Source organism: Hylobates moloch, unplaced genomic scaffold (assembly GCF_009828535.3).
Source record: "Hylobates moloch isolate HMO894 unplaced genomic scaffold, HMol_V3 SCAFFOLD_4, whole genome shotgun sequence".
Taxonomy (NCBI): domain Eukaryota; kingdom Metazoa; phylum Chordata; class Mammalia; order Primates; family Hylobatidae; genus Hylobates; species Hylobates moloch.
In genome coordinates, this window is record NW_026652279.1 from 161,146,433 (window position 1) to 161,172,560 (window position 26,128).

Sequence of the window (26,128 nt, forward strand, 5' to 3'; positions counted from 1 at the left end):
TATTTGGGACACACGTTCAGTTTATGTGAGTTTATCTATGTTTATCTATATATGTGAGTTTAGATAGACATAAATAAGTTACTTGGGAAGATTATTCCTGGAAGACATTAAAGTATTTGTAAGCACATTCTATGGGGATTTTCTCCCTTTTTATCTCTGCATTTTTATTGTGGTAATTGAAATACTAGATTTTGGTTAATTTAAGTTTTACTCTAATGTGCTTGAGCAGTAAATCCATGAATTTGAGAGTCTGAATAAAAATATTTTGTCAAAACTCATCTCTGTTAAACTGTGATATAATACGACATAGTGGCATGGCATCTGGGCAGCTTGTCAAAATATTAGATTAGTTTTGGTCCCAACTAGAAGTTACTTATCTACTCCATCTGGCTTCTGAAAGGAGTAGTCTTTCGTATTTACATGAATACCGTTTCACGTTTTATACTTAAATGAACATTTTCCTACTAATTTTGCTTACTCTATATATGTATATATAGGTTCACCAGTTACTACAGTTTTTAAGTGACTAAAATACAAAGTAGGCTTGCCATTATTCTCCTAACTTTATATGTGTCAACATGTAAAAAATATATTTCATTGTATAGGTAGATTTTTCCAGACTTAGTCTGAAATTTTGCCTTTGAATTACTGTGATGTAGTAGACAGAAAACAGACAAAGCTGGTTTCATAGCCCCTGTCCTGATGCCATTTAATAATTATGTGATTTTTGGCCAAGCGCGGTGGCTCACACCCGTAATCCTAGCACTTTGGGAGGCTGAGGTGGGTGGATCCTGAGGTCAGGAGTTCAAGACCAGCTGGGCAAAGATGGTGAAACCCTGTCTCTACTAAAAATACAAAAATTAGTCGGGCCTGGTGGTGGGTGTCTGTAATCCCAGCTACTTGGGAGGCTGAGGCAGAAAATTGCTTGAACCCGGGAGGCAGAGGTTGCAGTGAGCCGAGATCACGCCACTGCACACCAGCCTAGGCGACAGAGCGAGAGTCCGTCTCAACGAAAAAAAAAATTTTTTTTAAATAAATAATTACGTGATTTTTGTCAAATGACTTTGTCTCTCTGAATCTCATACTCCACATTTGAAAAATGGTGTGATAGTCTCTGCTTTATAAATTACTGGTGAGGATTAACTGAGGTTAAGTATATAAAGGGCTTGGCACCACACTGGCTTATGTTGTTCAATAACTTTAGTTCTCATCCTTGCTTCCTCTCTCCTCACACTTATAAAACCACATATTTAAAAATCAAGGCCAGGTGTGGTGGCTCACACCTGTAATCCCAGCCCTTTGGGAGGCTGAGGAGGGCAGATCACTTGAAGTCAGGAGCTCAAGACCAGCCTGGCCAACTTGGCAGAACCCCGTCTCTAGTAAAAATATAAAAATTAGCTAGGCTTGGTGGTGGGTGTCCATAGTCCCAGCTACTCAGGAGGCTGAGGCAGGAGAATCACTTGAACCCAGGAGGTGGAGGTTGCAGTGAGCTGAGATCGCGCCATCGCACTCCAGCCTAGGTGACAGTGTAAGACTCTGTCTCCAAAAAAATAAAAATAAAAATCATGTGTTATAAATCACATTATCAATCCGTTAGTCATATGAAATTTACTAAACCACAGATAAACAATATTGAAAGACCGTTTTAGGTAATTTCTAATACTGTGTGCTGAGGTTATCTGCTTTCATTGCACCCTGTTCAAGTACTTCTCCAGAGAATTTACCATCACTGTAAAATTAAAGTATTAATTGTGTAATTAACTGTGAAATGTTGGGTTATCCTATAAGAATATTAGGCACATGCGGACACTAATGATCTTTATCTTGTTTGTATGCATATTACTGGTGCTTAGCAGCATCTGACACATTGCTAGATGATTAATACATGTTTGTTGGATGAATGAGTGAGTGAGCGAGTGATACTATCCCTGATTTCAAGGAGTTACTAATACACTTGGTGTGAAAAACATATGAAAAGATAAGTATAATATTAATACAGCTTCGTAGGTGCCACAATAGGGGATTGAAAAAGTGTAGTGGGAGTTTAAGGAAGAGGCTAGCATATCTTTCTTTTCTCACCTCTCTTGGTCCTTTGAAAGTAACTAGTACTGCTTTAGGACTCATAGTGTCTCTGTGTCTCTGTCGAGAGTACCTCACTTTGTTCTGCTTTCAAATGATCCTCAGAGTGGCAGGATTTTTAAAAAAGACTGGTAATGTCCTGTGTAGGTGAACTAAAGGGGATGGGCACACTCAAGCATCTTTGCAGTGTCACTTGTTACAGTATTTTAGGAAAATAATCTGGTGTTAGATGTTAAAATAAAAGTGCATACCCTCTGACCCAGCTGTTCATCTTTTGTGAGTCTTTCCTATAGAGTTAAAAAACTGAATTATGAGCATGTTCACCATGACATTTACAACAACTGTGTTTGTAGTAGCCAAAATGCTGACCAGCCACAGTGTCCACTAAATGGATGAATGACTGAATAAATGCATTATTACTATAAAATACTGCGCAGCTGGGACTTAAAGACCTGTTTGTATGGATTGTTAAAGTAGAAAAGCAATTTGTAGTTATGTGTAGTACATTCTCATATCACTTGAATCATCTTCTCATCCTAAAATATTTTAAATTGTGTTGGATGAGCACGGAGAAAGGTGTGGACATCGACATATCACAATGATTTCTTTTTTTAAGCTCAAAGGATTTATGAGATAGGGGTTTTTCTTGACACATTTCTCTTAGACTTTTTAATTTTAGGTATTTTCAAATCTATAGAAAAGTTGAATGAATAGTACTGTGCATGCCTGTATACTCTTCACCTAGATTATTATTTAATAAACTTTTTTTTGATATTTCCTTTCTCTATTTCTCCCTTTCTTTGCCTTTTCCTCGTCCTTTCTCACCCTTCCTCTTTCCTTTCCTCCCTCCATTCTCTCCTCTGTTTTTCTCCTGATCCATTTGGAAGAAGGTTGCAAACATAGCACATCACTCCTGAATACTTTACCAGGCTTCTGAAGGGGAAGACCATGTTCCTGTAACTGTATTTTTCTTGATTGCTGCACAGATAGAGTCAATTTATTGAGACAGCGTTATTGCAATAGAGGAGTTGAATAAACACAGGGTTTTCTAAATGGGAGACTGAAGTTTTATTACTCAAATAAATTTCTCCCAAGATTTGGAGGTTAGGGTTTTTAAAAAATAATTTGGTGGGCAGGGGGCCAGGGAGTGGGGAATGCTGACTGGTTGGTTTGGGGATGAAATTATAGGTGCTTGAGGCAGGGTCTTCTTGCTACCTTCAGTTACTGGGTAAGATCACAGTTGAGCCAGTTCGCTGGTCTGGCTGCATGACTCCTGAGCTGTAATTTCTAATGTTAGTTTCACAAATACAGTCTGTTCCCCAGACAAGGAGGGGGTTTGTTTTGGGAAGGGGCTGTTTTCATTGTTTTACAGTTAAAGTATAAATTAAATTCCTCTTATAGTTAGCATGGCCTACACCCAGGAATGAACAGGGGCAGCTTGGAGGTTAAAAGCAAGATAAAGTTGGTTAGGTCAGATTTTTGTCAGTGTCATAATTTTTGCAATGGCCATTTCATTCCTGCAAAAAAGCACAATACCATCATTACATGCCAAGGAAAATTGACAGCAACCTAACAGTTTCATCTCATGTATTGTCCATATTTAAGCTTGTCCCTCAGAGTCTTTTTTTATTGTTTTTTAATCCCATCTGTGGCCCAAAGTTACACAGTGTCTTTGATTATGTCTCTTTATTATCTTGCCGTCTTTCATATTTCATTTCATTAATTTTCAGGAGAGTCCATGGCAGTTGATTTGTAGAATGTGGCACATTCTAGATAGAAAGTGTTAACGTTGGTTCAGTAAAGGCACTTGTGAAGTGATTCCAAGAATGAGGGTTGTAGGTGATAATTTGCAGTGTTACTCACAGAACTTGGGGAAACTCTTTGCTTACTATTACCAGCTTATTATAAAGGATATGGCTTGAGAGTAACCCAGTGGAGGAGATACACAGGGCAAGGTGTTAGGAAGGGGTGCAGAGCTTCCATGCCCTCTCCAGGTGCACCACCCTCCATCACTTCCATGTGTTCACCAACCCACAAGTCCTCTGATCCTTGTCATTGGGTTTTTATGAGGGCCTGACTAGGTAGGCATGATCGATCCTATCAATCTGCCATTAGTGATTAAGTCATTCTTCAGTTCCTCTCCCCTTTGGAGGGTGGGGGTGGGGCTGAAAGTTCCAACCCCTTAATCACGTGGTTGGATCCTCTGGCCACCTGCTCCCATCCTCTAAGAGTCATCTCATTAGCATAAACTCGGGTATGATTGAAAGGAGCTTGTTAGGAATAACAAGACATTCCTCTCGCAACAGTCATTTCTGTGATATTCTTGCCAAAAATATACAACCTGAATATAATCATGAGGAAACATCAGACAAACCAAATTGAAAGACAGTCTACAAAATAAATGGCTTCTTCTCTTCAAATATGTCAAGGTCAGGAAACACAAAGAAGAGTTGAGCAACTTATGTAGATCAAAGGAAAGTAAAGACACATGACAACTAAATGCAATGTGTGATCCTGGTTTAGATCCTGGACCAGAAGAAAAATGTTTTTCTTTTGTAGTAAGGGTCATAAGTGGGACAATTGGTGAGATTTGAATAAAGTCTGGAGATTAGGTGATAGCAATGTTAGCAGTGTTAGGCTTGTCTGATTTTGATCCTTGTACTGTGATTATAGAAGAGATATACCTTGCTTTTAGGAGATGTACACTGACATATTTAGAAGTAAAATGACATCTTGTCTGCAACTTACCTTCATATGTTTAAGAAAGAAAATTATGTATCTGTGTATAAATAGAAAAAATTAGTGACAAAGCAAATAAATGTGATAAGATGTTATCATTTGTAGAACCTCCATATATAGTAATTCTGTTTACTATTTTTTTTAAATTTTTTTTAAATTTTGAAATTATTTCAAAATAATTTTGAATTTTTTTATTTTGAAATAATTTCAAAATTTAAAAAATTTAAAATTTAATTTCAAAATAAAAAGTTAAAAAAATAGGGAAGAGCAAGTACCCCCACTCTCCACTAATATTTAAAGAATAAAAGCAGAGATGCATTTGAGATTTTGAACTTACATATTACTTCTCTGGCTAATTCTGAAGGATAGCCAGGTTTAAAAACTTGCTTTATGAAAGGTAGAAAAAGGAAGACAATCTACTGTCTTGTTTGGTAACTGCTTAATTATTCAAATATGAATATTTTTTTCCTGTGCTGATTGTGAACTTTTGTTAAGATAGAGAAACTTTGAAGGAAAAATGTAATTCGGTTAAAGTGAATTTCAAAATCCTCATGAAATAAGAGTGCTTTTGGCCTCTGTTTGATCCTGGCAGCATGTCTAGCTGATGTCTGGGCAGTGTTTTGGAACCAGCAGGCAGTCAGGGGAAGGCCACTCCTAGGGGCCTCTTCTCTGTGGCCTGGTGGTGATTTCCCATACAGATGGGACCTGGTGAACTCTGCCAGAGGTCATCCTTGACTCCCAGTCCACACCTCCCAGTCATAATTTTTATGAGTATGTGATTAATAATACCCTTAAAGTTGTAAACTAACTCTCAAAGAATACCTCTACTGTCCCCATACCATTTAAACAAGGATCTGTTCAAATAGTGTTGTCTTTCCTGGGATGTGAAAAGAAACACACTAAATGCAAAATGGTAACTTTCAAATCTGTATGATACCGTTTAGTGCTTCAATGATTCTTCCCATCTATCTGATCTTTTGAGCTCTTAGGTATAAAATAATTTTCTGATTGTTACCCTCTTTTGGCTTTAGGATTAATGAATGGACAGTCGTTTTGGGAGCAGTTAGTTGAGGCGTAGATGTTTGTTGTCTGCCATGAACCATTCTCTCACCATATTGGCCTTAGGAAAGAAAAAAAGATAACGATTTAGTTTTGCATAGTCATATATAATATTTTATTTAGAAAACATTAAAGAGAAAATGGTTTTGTGTTTTAATTTTATTTTTAAAATATCATTTAGTGAGATAAAAGTCTGTATTTTTATGCTGTATTTACTATTCAAGTAGAAAGATTTTTAAAATTCCATGCTTCATGTATGTGCCTGATGGCTCTGTTCTTTGGTATCCAAAATGTAAATTAATATTTGCTTTCAATTCCTTTGAGTTAGATTTTTCTAAAATCAACACCTATTTTTCAGCTTTGGATATAGAGGACAAATACAACATATCATTTATCCTGTGAAACTGCAAGCATATTAACTTTCTGAATATTATCAGTCACAAATTTTGGGCATCAGAAAATCTCTTTTTTTTGTTCAAATTATCATTAAGTATTTCTGAAAGCTGTATTGTATTTTACTGATGACAGAGTTTGGTTCCAACTATTTTGACGTTGGCCACACAGGGAGTTAAAAAATTTATACTAGCAATAGGCTGTAACACAAAAGCCAGTAAAGTTAAATATGAAATATTAAATACATATGTTAATAGTATTCTGTCTTTTTTTTTTTTTTTTTTTTGAGATACTCTCACTCTGTCACCCAGGCTGGAGTAAAGTGGCATGATCTCGGCTCACTGCAGCCTCTGCCTCCCAGGTTCAAGCAATTCTCCTGCCTCAGCCTCCCGAGTAGCTGGGACTACAGGGGTGCGCCACCACACCTAGCTAATTTTTGTATTTTTGGTAGAGATGGGGTTTCACCATGTTGGTCAGGCTGGTCTCAACTCCTGACCTCAGGTGACCCGCCTGCCTCGGCCTCCCAAAATGAACAATACTATTTCTATTTAACCAGGGGAGGGAAGTTCAAAAATCCTGAGACTGCCTGCTAACTTACCTACTGTTTTGCAAAAACACTTGTAAATTGAAATATTCTGAATTATTAATTTGTACATAAGATCAATTTTTTTGGTAAATTAATTTGTTGATTTACCTTGGTCTAATAACTTTCATCCCTTCCAATCCCTCCCTTAGAGTCTTATTTTTTCCAGAACTTTATTTCTTATAGTATATGAGTGATTTGCATATTGCTGGTTTTATTTCACATTTCTCTGTCTCACCCTGTTCTGGATTCCTTCACATGTGCGGGATGTTCCCCCCATAAGTAGGAATGTCTGTTTTCTGATGTATACATCAAATCTGCCTGCTTTTCTGAACCTTAATCATTCAGACATCATCTCACAGGCATCTCAAATTTAACTTGTCCATGAATCTGCTATTTTCCAATCAACCTGTTTCTTCTCTGCAAATGGCAACTTCTCTCATGTTGCAGAGCCAGAACTTTGGGTGTTGTGCTCATCTCCCCATGCTTTGTAATTGTGGTTGTTGTTTTGAGACAGGGTCTCACTCTGTCACTCAGGCTGGAGTGCAGTGGTGGGCCCAGGGCTCACTGCAGCCTTGACCTCCAGGGTTCAGCTGATCCTCTGACCTCAACCTCCCTGGCAGCTGGGACTATAGGCACAAGCCAGCACACCCAGCTAATTTTTTATATTTATTGTAGAGATGGGATTTTGCCATGTTGCCTAGGCTGGTCTTGAACTCCTGACCTCAAGTGACCCGCCTGCATCGGTTTCCCAAAATGTTGCAATAACTGGCATGAGCCACTGCACCTGGCCCTCATCTCCCCATTCTTGCCATCAGTCCCTGCCTGCCTCCTGAATATCCCTCAAGTCCAGCTACTTCTCCCATCTGTATTGTCAGTGTCCTAGCTGTGGACCCCAGCCTGGCCATTTTTCAGCATATCTCCTCAATTGTCCCCTTAGGAATTTTTCCATCTTCCCTCTTGCCCTTCCTCAGTCCCTTTTCTGTATAGCAGCCTAAGTGATTCTGGATTGCATAAATCTAGTCATACCTGCCCTGCTTCCCATTCTAGTTGCTCTCATGGGAATGTGAAATCTGTGCATGGCCTATCACACCTGGAATGCCTATTGACCTTTTCACTGCATCCAGCACCATTTTCTCCTTTGCTCATACTCAGACCATCATGTTTTCCTTTCATTCCTCTCCATAGGAATACCTGGTGGTAATCATTTGCTTTTTATAACAGTGAAATCTCTCTCTGTCTGTCTCTCTCTCTTTGTTTAAATTATACTTTAAGTTCTAGGGTACATGTGTACAACGTGAAGGTTTGTTACATAGGTATACATGTGCCATGTTGGTGTGCTGCACCCATTAACTCGTCATTTAGCATTAGGTATATCTCCTAATGCTATCCCTCCGCCCTCCCCCCACGCCACGACAGTCCCCGGAGTGTGATGTTCCCCTTTCTGTGTCCATGTGTTCTCTTTGTTCAATTCCCACCTATGAGTGAGAACATGCGGTGTTTGGTTTTTTGTCCTTGCGATAGTTTGCTGAGAATGATGGTTTCCAGCTTCATCCATGTCCCTACAAAGGACATGAACTCATCCTTTTTTAAGGCTGCATAGTATTCCACGGTGTATATGTGCCACATTTTCTTAATACAGTCTGTAATTGATGGACATTTGGGTTGGTTCCAAGTCTTTGCTATTGTGAATAGTGCTGCAATAAACATACGTGTACATGTGTCTTTATAGCAGCATGATTTATAATCCTTTGGGTATATATACCCAGTAATGAGATGGCTGAGTCAAATGGTATTTCTAGTTCTAGATCCTTGAGGAATCGCCACACTGTCTTCCACAGTGATTGAATTAGTTTACAGTCCCACCAACAGTGTAAAAGTGTTCCTATTTCTCCACATCCTCTCCAGCAGCTATTGTTTCCTAACTTTTTAATGATCGCCATTCTAACTGGTGTGAGATGGTATCTCATTGTGGTTTTGATTTCTCTGATGGCCAGTGATGATGAGCATTTTTTCATGTGTCTGTTGGCTGCATAAATGTCTTCTTTTGAGAAGTGTCTGTTCATATCCTTTGGCCACTTTTTGATGGGGTTGTTTTTTTCTTGTAAATTTGTTTGAGGCCTTTGTAGATTCTGGATATTAGCCCTTTGTCAGATGAGTAGATTGCAAAAATTTTCTCCCATTCTATAGGTTGCCTGTTCACTCTGATGGTAGTTTCTTTTGCTGTGCAGAAGCTCTTTAGTTTGATTAGATCCCATTTGTCAATTTTGGCTTTTGTTGCCATTGCTTTTGGTGTTTTAGACATGAAGTCCTTGCCCATGCCTATATCCTGAATGGTATTGCCTAGGTTTTCTTCTAGGGTTTTTTTGGTTTTAGGCCTAACATATAAGTCTTTAATCCATCTTGAATTAATTTTTGTATAAGGTGTAAGGAAGGGATCCATATGCTTTCTGCATATGGCTAGCCAGTTTCCCCAGCACCATTTATTAAATAGGGAATCCTTTCCCCATTTCTTCTTTTTGTCAGGTTTGTCAAAGATCAGATGGTTGTAGATGTGTGGTATTATTTCTGAGGGCTCTGGTCTGTTCCCTTGGTCTGTATCTCTGTTTTGGTACCAGTACCATGCTGTTTTGGTTACTGTAGCCTTGTAGTACAGTTTGAAGTGAGGTAGCGTGATGCCTCCAGCTTTGTTCTTTTGGCTTAGGATTGACTTGGCCAAATATACAGTCATGTCATCCACAAACAGGGACAATTTGACTTCCTCTTTTCCTAATTGAATACCCTTTATTTCTTTCTCCTGCCTGATTGCCCTGGCCAGAACTTCCAATACCATGTTGAATAGGAGTGGTGAGAGAGGGCATCCCTGTCTTGTGCCAGTTTTCGAAGGAATGCTTCCAGTTTTTGCCCATTCAGTATGATACTGGCTGTGGGTTTGTCATAAATAGCTCTTATTATTTTGAGATACATCCCATCAATACCGAATTTATTGAGAGTTTTTAGCATGAAGGGCTGTTGAATTTTGTCAGAGGCCTTTTCTACATCTATTGAGATAATCATGTGGTTTTTGTCTTTGGTTCTGTTTATGTGCTGGATTATGTTTATTGATTTGCGTATGTTGAACCAGCCTTGCATCCCAGGGATGAAGCCCACTTGATCATGGTGGATAAGCTTTTTGATGTGCTGCTGGATTTGGTTTGCCAGTATTTTGTTGAGGATTTTTGCATCGGTGTTCATCAGGAATATTTTAGGGACTCTCTGTGTTGCTTAGGCTGGAGTGCAGTGGCATGATTATAGCTTACTGCAGCCTCGAATTCCTGGATTCAAGTGATCCCCCTGCCTCTGACTCCTGAGTAGCTGGAAGTACAGATATGCCACCCTACCCAGCTAATTTTTAAATTTTTTGTAGAGACAGGGTCTATGTTGTCCAGGCTGGTCACAAACTCCTGGCCTCAAGCAGTCCTCCTGCCTCAGCCTCCCAAAGGGCTGGGATTATAGGTGTGAGCTAAATTCCTCCCTAATGTTACCATAGCCTTAGCTACTTATCTTTGGGTGCTTCTCATCTTTCTGTTTTCCTTCCCAGCCAGGAAAATCTGTGTAAGTCTCAAATACTTTCCTCTTCCTGGAACACCAAAGCTGTCATTTCCTATGCAGGTGAACCTTTCTGGCAAGTGATACCTCTTTTCTTTTTCAAAAGCACTCTAGTTTGTCTCTTTGTGAAACATGATCAACGGATTTATTTCCCATATTTTATTTAGCTTGATCTCTTTCAAGGAGCTTTTTACATTTTTGCCTACCTAATTGATCTTTCTAAGCATACTAGCAGATTGCCTTCAATTGCTTTTCATTTTCATCTAAACAAAAGCAACGCACATTTTTTCAATGATTTCTTAGGTATATTTATGTCATTAGAAATTTCATGCCTTCTACTATGTTTCTCATTAAAAAAAACTTATTAAAGCCCTCTGAAACATAGTTATTGTATATGGGCCAAGTAAATCATTACCCACAGAACAAGCATGAAATAGCTGTGTATATCTCATGGGCATGCGCTGTAGAAGATCTGTGTGTGACTGTGTGTACATGAAGCGATCTATAAGATATATATATATATGTATATAGTGAACAATATGATTGATTCTGATATATATATAACTTTTTCCATGGAATTTTTGTGTAGCTAAAGGAATAGCATTAATTTGAATTTGTGAACGTTTTCTAAATGTTTTGAGGCAGTTTTGATAAATTGAGAATTGACCTTTATAAAATTTAGATACATAGCATCTCTTGAGTCAGGAACAGAAATGCTCAGGCTTTTCCATATGGTTGTGGATGTGGTCTAGTACAAAAGAGATGCATAGGAAAATGCCTGGGAGGGTATACATGTTAAGCTGTTATCATTGGCTAGCTTAGAGATGGAAAGTCATATTGAAAAGGTGTGCCCTGCTCACTCAGACACATGTACTAGGATACAGGGTAACCTGCTGTAACAAAGATTTCTAAATACAGTGGGATAAATAAGAGAGATGTTTATTTACCTCTCATGTAACTGTCTGGTCCATGCTGCTAGGAGGGCAAGTCAGCCTCATGAGGTCATTCAAAGATACACACACCCATCCTGATGTGCCGCTCCATTTGAATTGCCAAAGCTGAGTTTCTGCTATGTCAGGAAACCCATAGTAAGACGAGAAGAAAGGAAGCCCAAGCAAGCAGTGAGAGAGTCGGAAGTTGCATACATCACTTCAGCTTACCTTCCTTTGTCTAGGAATTAGTTTGTCATGTCTAGCTACAAGCTAGATGGGAAAGTGGAGTCTGTGTCTGGGTGTCTTTTGCTCAACCAAAATTCTATTACTGTGGAAAAATGAAAAGCAGGTTTTAGGAGAAACTAGCAGTCTGTCACAATAAGCTGCATCTTAAAAATTGTTTATATATAATTATATATATGTAACTATTGTGATATATAATGTACTAATCGTTAGGTAAACTATTCAGTCTCTCTGGATTGCAATTTTCTTTTTTTTCTGTTTTTTTTTTTTTTTTTTTTTAATTTTTTTTTTTTTTTTAGAGATAGGGTCTCTCTCTGTCACCCAGATTTGGGTACAGTGATGCAGTCATAGCTCACTATAACCTCAAACTCCTGGGCTCAAGTGATCTTCCTGCCTCAGCCTCCCAAGTACCTGGGACTATAGGCACATGCCACCATTCCCAGCTAATTTTCTGTTTTTATTTTTTGTAGAGACAGGGTCTTGCTACATTGCCCAGGCTGGTCTTGAACTCCTGGCCTCAAGTCATCTCCCACCTTGACTTCCCAAAGTGCTGGAATTAAAGGTGTGAGCCGCTGCACCCAGCACAATATTCTCATTTTTAAGGTCCCATTTTTCTTTATAGTTTACTTATTCTGTAACTAGTTGCGCAGTTTCCTAAGAGCAGGTACCATATTGTGTGCTCTCATTTTCCTTCCCATGATACCTAATGGCTGCATGAGTAATAGTGTAGAATACATGTTGATGGATATAGATAGGTTTGCTCAGATTAAAGGGCTAGATAGTAAATGTTTTAGACTTTGTGGGACACAAGGTTTCTGTTACAAATGCTTGACTCTGCTGTTACAACATGAAAACAGTCATATGTAAACAAACCAGGCTGGCTGTGTTCTAATAAAACTTTATTTACAAAATAGGTAGGAGGCTAGATTTGGCCTTCAAGCCATATTTTGCCAACCATTGTCTTACAGGAAAGTTAAACTTTCCAGATAGATATAGGTGTAAACTTAGATTTCAGGAGCTCCATTTATTTATTTATTTATTTATTTATTTATTTATTTATTTAGAGACAGAGTCTCACTCTGTCACCCAGGCTGGAGTACAGTGGTGTGGTCTTGGCTCACTACAACCTTGGCCTCCTGTGTTCAAGCGGGAGGCCTCAGCCTCATGAGTAGCTGGGATTACAGGCGCCTGCCACCACGCCTGGCTAATTATTGTGTTTTTAGTAGAGACGGGGTTTCACCATGTTGGCCAGGCTGGTCTCAAATTGCTGACCTTGTGATCCTCCTGCCTTGGCCTCCCAAAGTGCTGGGATTACAGGTGTGAGCCACTGCACCTGGCCAGGAGCTCCATTCTTAACAGAAAACAAAACTGGAAGTTAGGTAGGTCAGTGCTGAAGCTTAGGATGCAGGAAAACTTCTGTCTGATGTTTTATTAATTACATTTTGTCTCATGCTTTTTGTTTATTCCCATATAACAGGATAGTAATTGTTCTTTTTTGAGAGCCCAGCATTGCATTAGGCATTGTATCATTTATACCTGATAACAATCATGCATAATAGGTTCTATTATTGTTAGTTTACAAATGAGGAAACTAAAGTTTTGAGAGGTTAACTAACTTACCTAAGGTAAGAGGCAGACCTGGTATTTGAACTTGACTATCTGATTCTTTGCTTACTTTATGGTTATTGTTGCAAAAGTGGAGATTCTGTGAGACTTGAATAGTAAAATCAGAATCATACTTTCTAGGTTTCTTATGCAGCATAATGGTACAGATTAGAACCATACAAAAGTGGACTAAAGTAATAGGAAGAAATGAACACACCTCTGTTTACTTTGACTTCAGCTGTCATGCTGCAGTCACCTGCTCTTCTTGTGGAAGCCTGATGTAATTTCTGCCTTCCCTGGATGTGACGTGCTTCCTCACATTTCCTTCCATTCCTGTGTAACATCTTTGTAATCTGGATGACCAAGATTAGATACATCATTCTTCACAAAACCTTCCTGCATCCTAGAACTCTCCCAACACTATTAGTATCCTCTTGTGGCAGTTACCTATTTTGATATTACAGTTGACCTTTGAACAACACTGGTTTGAACTGTGCAGGTCCATTTATCTTGGATTTTTTTTTCAATAAATATATCCTAAAATTATTTGAAGATTTGTGACAGTTTGAAAAGCTTTCAGACAAACCATATAGCCTCGAAGTACCAAAGAAAGAAAAAGTATGTCATGAATACATAAAATATATATGTTAGTCTGCTTCATCATTTGCTATTATAAAATATACACAAATCTATTATAAGAGTTAACATTTATCAAAACTTACACAAACAGAGACCATACCTGGTGCCATTCAAAGCAGAGAGAAATGTACACAAACAGTAAAGACACAGCATGAAATCATAACCACATGAAGATTCACTGTAGTACGTACTGTACTACTGTATAGTTTCATAGCCACCTACTGTTGCTATTGGAGTGAGCTCAAGTGTTGCGAGTATCTGCTTAAAACACCGTGTGATGCTGATCACCGCCATGTGATCAGTTCTGTCTCCAGCAAATTGCATATGGCCGTAAAAAGTCATTGCTTATGGTTCTGGCATATTTTCCATCATGTTTAGTGCAAACCATAAACTTTGAATAACAGGACAGAATCCATACACAGTGCTACTCGTAATGCTGGAGGTCCTCCCAAGAAGCAGAGAAAAGTCATGACATTATGAGAAAAAATTGAATTACTTGGTAATCTATGGTAGATTGAGGTCTGCAGATGTAGTTTCCTGTCATTTCAAGATAAATGAATCCCATGTAAGGACCGTTGTAAAAGAAAATAAAATGAAATTCATGAAGCAGTTGCTGCAGCTACACCAGCAGGTGTGAAAATCTTGCACTGTTTGTGAAACACCTTTCATTTCATATTGAAGATGCAGCTTTTATGTGGGTGCAAGATTGCTATAAGAAAGGCATTCCCATAGACTCGAATATGACTGTCTATGGGAAAGTGAAGTTGTTGTATGGCAACTTAAAGCAAAAGGAAGGTGGAAGGATATAAAGCTGGAGAATGTATCGCCAACCAAGGATGATTTGGTAATTTTAGAAAGAGATTTGACTTTAAAATGTGAAGACAAAATGTGAAGGGGAAGCTGTTTCTGCCAACCAAGAGGCAGCATTAAGACACCATTAAGAAAATCATTGAAGAGAAAGGATATCTGCTGAACAGGTTTTTAATGCAGACACAAGTGCCTTATTCTGAGGGGGGAAAAAAAAAGCCACAAGGAACATTTCTTAGTAAGGAAAAGAAGCAAGCATGAGGAGTTAAGACAGGGAGGAATACACTAACTCTGTCTGTTGTTCTGTGCAAATGCAGTCAGGTTTATGATCTGCACTTATCTGTGAAGCTGCTCATCTCCTAGCCTTGAAGGAAAATGATAAGCACTGGCTGCCAGTCTTCTGGTTGTACAACAAGAAGGCTTGGACAGTGAGAACCCTTTTTCTGGATTGATTCCATTGATGCTTTGTCCCTAAAGTCTGGAAGTACTTTGCCAGTAAGGGGCTGTCTTCTGAAGTTCTTTTGATAGGGACAGAGCCCCAGCCACCCAGAACACATTTGTTTAACATCGAAGGTGTCCAAGTGGCCTGCTTCTCCACAGACCCAACAAGTCTAATTCAGCCTCTAGCTCAGAGTATTGTAAGGACCTTTCAGGCTCATTATACACAGAGCTATATGGAAACAATCCTTGACACTGTGGAAGAGAAGAAGTCTGGAAAGAGTACACCACTGAAGATGCATTGTTGTCATATAAAAAGCTGTGAAAGCCATCAAGCCCAAAATTTTTGCTGGAGAAAACTTTGGGTGTTGTGCATGACTTCACAGGATTTATGAAAGAAGCAACCGAGGAAATCATGAAAAAGATTGTGGATTTGACATAAAAGGTGGAGTGGGGGTTGAAGGGTTTTAAGGTATGGATCTTAGAGGAATCCAAGAGCAGATAGACACCACACCCGAGGAATTAACAGAGGATGACTTGATGCAGATAAATGCTTCTGAATCGGTGCCAGAGGACGAGGAAGAAGACGTAGAAGAAGCAGTGCCACGAAACAGGATCACATCAGACAATGCGGCAGAAGGATTCTGATTATTCAAGACTGCTATTGACTTATTTTACGACGTGGACCCTTCTGTGATACTGGAAGTAAAACTAACACAAACAGTGGAAGAAGGATTGAACTCATATAGAAACATTTTTAGAGAAATGAAAAAGCAAAAAAGGCAGACAAAAATTACAAAGTATATTCATAAAGTTATACAGAGTTTGCCGCCTCTCCTGCCTCCCCTTCCACCTCCTCCACCTCTCCTGCCTCCCCTTCCACCTCCTCCACCTCTCCTGCCTCTGCAACCCCTGAGACAGCAAGCCCAGCCCCTCCTCTTCCTCCTTCTCCTCAGTCTACTCAACCTGAAGAGGAGGAGGAAGACTTGCGATGATCCACTTCCACTTGATGAATAGTAAATGTATTTTCTCTTATGATTTGCTTCTTTAGCTTTATTGCAATACTGCAGTATTTAATATATATAATATATAAAACGTGTAATTGACTGTTTTCAGCAAGGGTTTCAGTCAACAGTATGTTATTAGTATTTACTTTTCTGGAGCATCAAAAGTTATATATGGATTTTTGTCTGTGCAGGAGGCACCCCAACCCTCATGTTATTCAGTCATCACCTATACTTTGAAATTGTCACTGTGTACTAGGCTCAATTTTTTTTCTACTAGATGACATGCATCTTTAAAAAATGACTTATTGAGGTATACTTGACATAATAAATTTCTGATATTTTAAGTATTCAATTTTATGAGTTTTGACATACGTATACACCTGTGAAATCATTACCATAGCCGTGGTATTGAACACTTCTTTCACCTGCAGAAGTTTCCTTATGGTCTTTGCCATTTACCCTCCCTCTACCCCTTTCCCAGTGTAACCGCATGATATGCTTTCTGTCACTGTAGGCTTGTTTGCGTGTCCTAAAATTTTATATTAATGGAATTATACATTATTATGCATTATTTTTGGTCTTGCTTTTTTAACTCAGCGCAATTATTTTTAGATTCATCCTTGTTATTTCACGTGTTATTGACTCTTTGTGTGTGTATGTGGAATAGAATTCCATTGTATGGACAAGCCCAGTTTTGTTAATTCATTTGCCTGTTGATGGAGATTTAAATTGTTTCCAGGTTTTGATTATAGTAAATAAAGCTGCTATTAACCTTTGCATATAAGTCTTTGTATGGACATATGTTTTTATTTAACTTGACTTAATACGTAGGAGTGAGTTGTCTGAATCAGTGAGTATATGTTTAACTTTTCCAGAAACTGCCAAACTGTTCCAAAGTGTGTGTATCATTTTATATTGCCACCACAGTGTGACAATTCTCCTTGTTCCATATCATGACTAGCACTTGCTGTTATCTGTCTTTTCACTTTGGCCATATAAATTGGTATATTGGTGGCATCTCATTGTATTTCTTTAACAATAATGATGTTGAACAATTTTTCCTATGCTTAGTGGACATTTTGACTGTGTTTTCTTACTTGGTTTGTTTTTTGTCTTATAATTTATTGTGTTCTTTATATATTTGTAGATACAACTCCCTTGTTCAATATATGTATTGTGGGCCAGACATGGTGGCTTATGCCTATAATCCTAGTACTTTGGGTGGCCAAGGTGGGCGGATTACTTGAGCCCAGGAGTTCGAGACCAGCCTGGGCAACATAGCAAAAACGTGTGTCTACAAAAAATATAAAAATTAGTTGGGCGGCCGGGTGCAGTGGCTAACGCCTGTAATCCTAGCACTTCGGGAGGCCGAGGTGGGCGGATCACAAGGTCAGGAGATCGAGACCAATCTGGCCAACATGGTGAAACCCTGTCTCTAGTAAAAATACAAAAATTAGCTGGGTGTTCCTGTAATCCCAGCTACTTAGGAGGCTGAGGCAGGAGAATCGCTTGAACCTAGGAGGCAGAGGTTGCAGTGAGCATTGAACCTAGGAGGCAGAGGTTGCAGAGTGCCATTGCACTCTAGCCTGGCAACAGAGCAAGACTCCGTCTCAAAGAAAAAAAAAAGAAAATTAGCCGGGCATGGTGGCATGCACCTGTGGTCCCAGCTACTTGGGAGGCTGAGACAGGAGGATCCCTGAGCCTGGGAGGTTGAAGCTTCAGTAAGCCGAGATTGCACCACTGCACTCTGACCTGGGCAATAGAGTGAGACCCTGTCTAAAAAAATATATAATAATAATAATAATCATAATCATAATAATATATTTAATGTGAGTATTTTCTCTCAGGCTGTAGTTTGCTATTTTATTTTCTTAGTTGCCTCTTTTGAGGAGCAGACTTAAATTTTGATGAAGTACAGTTTGTCAATATTTTTATAGTTCATGGTTTCTGTATACTAAGAATCTGTTGCCTACCTTAAGGTAACAGATTTTTTCCTCCATATTTTCTACTATAGTTATGAAAATAGGTTTGTGATTCATTTGAAGTTAATTTTTTGTCTGTGTTGTTAGGTGTTAGGGTTGAAGTTAATTTTTTTTTTTTTTTTTTTGAGATGGTGTCTAGCTCTGTCGCTGAGGTGGGAGTGCAGTGGTGCGATCTCAGCTCACTGCAACCTCCAGCTCCCAGGTTCAACCGATTCTCCTGCCTCAGCCTCCCAAGTAGCGGGGATTACAGGTGCCTGCCACCACGCCCAGCTAATTTTTGTATTTTTAGTAGACATGGGGTTTCATTGTGTTGGCCAGGCTAGTCTTGAACTCCTTACCTCATGATCTGCCTGCCTCGGCCTCCCAAAGTGCTGGAATTACAAGTGTGAGCCACTGCGCCTGGACTTTTTTTTTTTTCTTTGGTCCAAATGGTTAGCTGGTTTTCTTGTACCATTTGTTGAAATTACATTTATTAGGTTGGTGTAAACATAATTGCGGTTTTCGCATTGCTGAAATTTGCTGTTTGATATTGGAATACATTCTTAAATAAATGTGGTTATGTTATACATCATTTTAATGTACATTTCTCACTTTGTTTTTTTGCTAATGACTTACTACTTGCTGTTTATTTTATATTTAGAGTATGGAAATGATGTTAGACAAAAAGCAAATCTGAGCAATTTTCTTATTTGAGTTTAAAATGGGACGTAAAGCAGCAGAGACAACTTGCAACATCAACAACGCATTTGGCCCAGGAACTGCTAATGAACATACAGTGCAGTGATGGTTCAAGAAGTTTTGCAAAGGAGATGAGAACCTTGAAGATGAGGAGCTTAGTGGCCGGCCTTCGGAAGTTGATGACAACCAATTGAGAGCAGTCATTGAAGCTGATCCTTTTAAAGCTACATGAGAAGTTGCTGAAGAACTCATTGTCAACCATTCTACTGTCGTTTGGCATTTGAAGCAAATCGGAAAGATGAAAAAGCTCCATGAGTGGGTGCCTCATGAGCTGACTGAAAATAAAAATTATTGTCATTTTGAAGTGTTGTCTTTTCCTGTTCTACAAGACAATGAACCATTTCTTGGATTGTGATGTGTGATGAGAAGTGGATTTTATATGACAAGCAGCGATGATCAGCTCAATGGCTGGACCAAGAAGAAGCTCCAAAGCACTTCCCAAAGCCAAACTTGCACCAAAAAAAGGTCATGGTCACTGTTTAGTGATCTGTTGCTGGTCTGATCCACTACAGCTTTCTGAATCCTGGTGAAACCATTACATCTGAGAAGTATGCTCAGCAAATCGATGGGATACACCAAAAACTGCAATGCTTGCGGCTGGCGTTGGTCAACGAGAAGGGTCCAGTTTTTCTCCGTGACAACACCCAACTGCACGTCACACAACCAATGCTTAAAATTTGAATGAGTTGGGCTATGAAGTTTTGCCTCATCTGGCATATTCACCTGACCTCTCGCCAACCAACCACCACTTCAAGCATCTCAACAACTTTTTGCAGGGAAAACGCTTCCACAACCAGCAGGATGCAAAAAATGCTCTCCAAGAGCTCGTCAAATCCCGAAGCATGGATTTTTATGCTACAGGAATAAACAAACTTATTTCTCATTGAGAAAAGGGAGCTGATGTAATGGTTCCTATTTTGATTAATAAAGATGTGTTTGAGCCCAGTTTTAATGATTTAAAATTCACGGCCCAAAACCACAGTTACTTTTGCACCACCCTAATACAGCCCATTGACTTGACTTGGCAATACCAAGCTTCTTAAGTTTATATTTAGTGTTTTATTGATACCACAAGTTCAGATATTTTTTGTTGTTAATAGGATTCAAGGAAATAAGTAGTATTGAATGGTTTCTGCTAGGTCATAGAGCAATGATGATAAATTTCTCCAGACGATCAGAATTCAACTTTTCACTGATTCATTGTTCTTCTATTTGATATCATTTTACTTTTAGGTGTTACACATAATATTGCATTACTTCGAGAGGTAATAGTCAACTCACGCTTTGTAAAAGGAGACATCAGCACTAAATTTCTCTCTGATGTGTATCCTGATGGCTTCAAAGGTTTGTATGCATTAAAATATTTTAGTGTTTTAAAGTTGTTATTTTTATACTTTATTGTAATATGTAATTTCATTCTATTTTGAAATTAAGGCCTTTTGGCTCATATTATACTTAATTAGCATTTTTAGAACATGCAAGACTTTACATTCATGATTTTGCATATTTATGGGTGACTCATGAGTGTGATAATCTTCAGTCTTGTGGAGTGCAGAATTCAACCATGTGGATTGTTCTATGAGTCCAGTGTTTTGGAGCAAAACATGTAGATAGATCATTAGCCTCCCTGACTTTCTGGTTTCTGAAAATCAAATCAGATTTGTATTTTCTACTGAGGTGAGTATATAAGGAACTCTTCTAAAGTGATTTTTAAGAGATACGTTAATGAAAATAGCACTGAAAATTTCAGAAAACCAGATTCTAGTCCTATTAATGAAAATCCAGGAAGATGATGATTTTATTCTGAAAAATGAAGTTTTCAATAAAGTAATGAGTGGAATGTGAAATTTAACACTGCAAAGTTATCAGCGAGCATTTCCAGGTAGTAGAAAAATTGCTCATCAAATGGGAGATAGAGAAAACCCTTTACTGAGCATTCAAAACATAGTTAACATAAGATATTGAAAGATAAACAAAATTTAGATGAGACTTAATAGAAATGTTATTCAGGTGAAAGCCTCTACCTACATTTTTAATGAGCTAGTGAGGTATGAAAGTTAGATAGTCTGTCCCATATTTCAAGTGTTCTTTATATCCATTAAAGTGTTTTAATGTAAAATGACTCACATTCATATTAGGAGCTATATATAGATTCAGGTCAAGTTGATGTCGTTGAGTTGTTGGGTGCATTTATAAAGCAGTTTTCAATTCAGAATTTATAATAACAGTTTTCATAAGACTCAACAGAGATAACCGATTTGAATATTGTTTTAAAACTTTAGTGTTATAGAGTTTTATCATTAGTATTAAGGCAAATGAAGAATGGCTCTAATTTGGGATCTTAAAAACTAATTATTTATTAGGTTGTTTTTCCTAAACTTTTGAATTTTTAAAAATACAAAATAAAATACAACCAGGATAGTAGTTTTATACTTTTGTGACTGTTCTTTTAATATTTGTTGGTTTAATGAGGCTAAGAACCCCTTACGTCATTGCTTTTCATTTTATCCCTAGCACAAAACATAGTAGATACTAAGTATTTGTTGATTAATGAAAAAAAAATCTTATCCATAATATTGATAAGAAAGGATTACTTTGGATTTTTTTTTTTTTTTTGAGACGGAGTTTTGCTCTTTCGCCCAGGCTGGAGTATAGAGGCATGATCTTGGCTTACTGCAACTCCGCCTTCCAGTTTCAAGCAATTCTCCTGCCGCAGCCTCCCAAGTAGTTGGGATTACAGGTGTGTGCCACTACACCTGGCTAATTTTTATATTTTTAGTAGAGACAGGGTTTCACCATGTTGGCCAGGCTTGAACTCGAACTCTTGACCTCCTGATCTGCCCGCCTCGGCCTCCCAAAGCGCTGGGATTAACAGGTGTGAGCTACCGTACCTGGCTGCTACTTTGGATATTTTTAATCATTTCTGCATGTATCCAGATAACCAGTTCATTCTATTTTGATCCTAACATTTAGTTTCTTGTCCTTCTTAAAATTTTAATTAAAAGTTTTAGTACGTTTTGAAGTGGACTTAGGACTTCCATGTTTTTATGACTGCCTGGCAATTCAGTGATGGTGATAAGATAGGAAACAGTGGGCAGAAGGAGAAAACAGGGAAAAACTACAGAGAACCTTTAGAACAAACATTATATGCATGTATGGGTATTTATATATATATAGAGAGAGAGATATATATACACACACACATATACACATTTATATGTAAGTCTGTCTATATGTATGTATGGTAAAGTATCCCAGAGAAGAAGAAAATGGGGCATTTAAATTTTCTAATCAGAGTTGATTAGTGTGTGCTGGACGATTACCAACAATAGAGAATATCCCAAATTCTCTAAAGAAGGGATCCCCTTCAAACTCAGAAATATTGCAGTTTTCTGTGATGCATATAATATATTACATTTCTTTTTTGGTAAGGAATTAACAGCTTGGACACCACAATTTTGTTTTTTATGCTTAGACCAATTTTTAAAATTGGCATACATTGCTTTTAGCAGTTATTTAGTTGCAGCCTTCGTTTTACATGTGAGGAAACTAGAGCTCAGAGATATCAGTAAAGCTAAATGACCAGTAAGATAATAATGCCAGGAATTGAACCTAGGCTTATTCAACTCCTATTTTAGTAGTCTTTGAGTTATGCTGGGGTTCAAATTCATAAATCACAAACGTTTTCAATCAGGGTATGCTACATGTTGTTATATTGCCTCTAAATACTTTAGAAACACACTCCTATATTTGCCATTCTTACTGTCTCCCTCTTATTTTATTTCCTTGTTATTTTCATGTCAGTTTGTTCTTCTTTGAATGGTTACTGTCTCTCATTCTTCTTCAGATTGCTGTATTTCTCATTCTCCATTTTCCCCCCAAATCAGGTCTTAGATATTTTAAACTGTATCGTCTTTGACTGTTTGATATATGTGCCCAAGAGACCGCAGAAGTGGTAACTACAGTTAATCCAGGATCCTCTCCATATGTTTGGGGCCAGGTCATTTTGCCCCTTTGGGGTTCCCCATCTGCTTCCCATCTGTCCAGCTATCCTAGACACTATTCACAGGCAAGCACCTATTTTTATGACTGCATTAAAATTTTCTATTGTATATGTTTATTATCCCACATTTATTTGTATGTAGACTAAGCCAGTTGTACTAGAGATTCTTAGAGTTAAACTTTGAAATGATTGCTTCTAAAATTAAAAAATAGGATACATGAAAAATTATTCTTGTCATCTCTTTAGATGTGGATGTTGAAAAGCGGTTTCCCTTGATTCTGAAAAATAAATGGAACATGAGGAAGAACATATTTTAAGAACTATAATTTCATTTGGCCTCTAATGAACATTTTGAGCTTATTTCTCTGATACCTTCCTATACTTCAACCCCAAGCCCCATCGAAGGAAATTGTCAGAATTATCTCTTTCTTTTAAGAAGTTACAGATCTTCTGGTAAAAATTTCACTCAACACAAAAAGCATTAATTAATTATACTTCTCTTTTTTTCCACTGAATTTAGTCAAGTATGTCTATACTTTTAAAAATACTACTATGATATTTGGACTGAATTCAATCATTAAAGTAATTCAACAAATAATTGGTATAGGCTCTAGAAGATAATCAAAGATGGGTATATTTTACCTGCTCTTAGTGAGCTGACATCATGAGAGAAATAATAATGTAAAGTGCCAACTATGCTACAGGACAGCATAAAGTAAGTGCCTGGTAAAGATGTAAGCAAAGTATCTTGATAGAAGAGAAAAAAACAAAACAACAACAACAAAACACCGGAAACCCAGTTCCATTTGAGGGAATAAAGAATGGCTTTAAGGATGAGGTAGCATTTAGACTATTGGAATACCTCTCCAGGGACTCTCTCCGTGGGAGCTGGGCTGCCTTGTGAGAGCCATGTGTGCACATCTTCATTAGCCATCCTCTTTGAAGTTGGTAGTTTGAAATCAGCCATGAAGAAAGTATTTAAGGAAATTGGTTGTACCCTGCGGCTTTTCTCCTTCCCCCACACCCCAGTTGTTTGTTAAGCATTTACCAGCAAACCACCACCTAACTCTTTGGCCTGCATATTGAGCAGAGTCCCTGATGTAAAAGGAAAAGAATTACTCATCTAGGGAGGAAGACCTAGAAGACTCACTAAGGACAGGTGGTGCTCAGTTTTAGAGTTGCTGTTGTAAGAGGCAGATGACTGTGCTTACTGAAAAATAGGAAGAACACTTAAAAATACTGAATTAGAGGAGAAAGACTTAATGAACTAAAAAACTGTGATTTTTCTAAATAAAACAATTCAGCAGTCAATGTGGAAGGTAGGATGGTCACTACTAAGATCCAAATTAGTGACTCAAAGGAATAAATGGAAGTATCTCAAAATATGTAGCAAAGAGGTAAAGAGAATGAAATCATGTGGAAAATGATAAGAGATATGGAGGGAAGATCCAAAAGATTTTACACATAAATGCATACTAGGAGTTTCATGAAAAGAAAAATGGAAATGAAGGATAACTTTTAAAGAAATAATAGAGATTTTTTTCTCACTGTTCTTAAGAAAGCTTTAGGTGTTCTTGGAAAGACTCACTGAGATTCAGACAGGATTAATTTAAAAAGTAACTCCACTAGGCATATAAAAAACAAATACTTTTTTAAAGCTTCTAGAAGAAAAGAAAGAAGATGCAAGGAATGTACAGTGAAATTATGTTCATACTCTATAACTGGAGGTTAGAAATCTTAGAAAGTGTCTGCTACATAGGAAAGAATTTGACTCAAGAGTACTATACCCAGCTAAGATATCATCATCAATATAAACAAATTTGTTTTCAGTTAAATAAGGGTTCAGAACTATTTTACCATATATACTCCTTTTGAGGAAATTGCTAAAGGAAGTACTTTAACCAGTTTTGAGGTAAGATGATAGCTTAAAAATACACACGTTTCCCCCTACCCCCAAATCCACTAACTTGAGTTTTTTAAAGACACAAGCCCACTAGGAAGAAGAAAGGAAATAGCATTTGGTAAAATGAACAGCTGAAAGATAATTCTTAACTGTCTTAGTAACCTAAGGATGTTGAATCCTAAGCTGACAATGGGAGAAACTGAGAAGTAGCTCATTACCACTGCAGAACCCTTCAGAAGTCTCAATAATTATTAGCTCCAGGTACCCTGGGAAATTCCTAAAGGTAGCACTATTGGCCTAAAATCTCTGTAAAATTTTCTCCGTATCACTTCCCTCACTCTTCAGAGTACGGCGACTCTCTTTCCCTCATCCTGGTGAAAGCTTTCAGATTCTTCTCTGCAGAGGATAAAAACCAGGGGACACCAGGCACAGTTGGACAAAGGATCGAGGGAACATGGACATACTAAATGTGATGACACTCCCTGCCCCAGCTTCGTTCCTCAGTTGGTTCCCAGGGTACTGGCAGGCAGACAGGTACTCACAGACATGAAAGTAGAAGATCCTTGAAAAATCTAACCCCCTGGTGAGATTACCTAAAGATTCCCCAACAAAATAGTCCAGCGAGATTACCCTACAGACAGAGCTGCCAGTGGTCAACAAAGCCATAGCCCACAAAGAGAGAACGGGCCTGGCTTAGAATCAGGACCTCTATCTGCATTATTTAATACAACACTATGGCTGGGCACGGTGGCTCATGCCTGTAATCCCAGCATTTTGGGAGGCCAAGTGGGGCGGATCACCTGAAGTCAGGAGTTTGAGAACAGCCTGACTAATGTGGAGAAACCCCATCTCTACTAAAAATACAAAATTAGCCGGGCATGGTGGCATGTGCATGTAATCCCAGCTATTCGGGAGACTGAGGCAGGAGAATCACTTGAACCCAGGAGGTAAAGGTTGTGGTGAGCCGAGATAGCGCCACTACCCTCCAGCCTGGGCAGCAAGAGCAAAACTCTGTCTCAAAAAACAAAAACAAACACACAAAAAAACCAGAAAACACTACATGTAATGGGAACCAACGCATAGCTGTTAAAAATAAATGGTAGACCTAAAACCACTCGGGAAATACACAGGTCAGGCTTCTTGAAAACTGCGTCATGCCAACGAGGTTGGCCAGTAGCACGAGGGTCATAGTGGCATGTCACAAAACTTGTAGGTGCTGTTACATGGTTTTGAACTCCAGTAGTTAGTGGCTTAATGAACAAGGAGAGGAGATAATAAACATTGTTTAGGGGTTGGGACTTTTGCTTGAAATTATCCCCCCAAAAGTTTAAGAAGGTAAGAGTTAGTTGTGAGGAGAAAGGTTTGTCTTCTTTCAGTCACAAATACTTAC

At 38.3% G+C, this 26,128-nt stretch overlaps 1 protein-coding gene across 8 annotated transcripts in view; it reads left to right on the plus strand.

Moving 5' to 3' along the window:
• PCCA (propionyl-CoA carboxylase subunit alpha) overlaps window positions 1-26,128 on the plus strand; it is a 448,216-nt gene that overhangs the window by 218,129 nt on the left and 203,959 nt on the right. For all 8 annotated transcript variants that reach the window (XM_032151213.2, XM_032151217.2, XM_058438035.1 and 5 more), the window contains one exon: window positions 20,066-20,176. In XM_032151213.2, coding sequence (XP_032007104.1) covers window positions 20,066-20,176 — 111 coding nt within the window. The remainder of the gene's footprint in view (window positions 1-20,065; window positions 20,177-26,128) is intronic.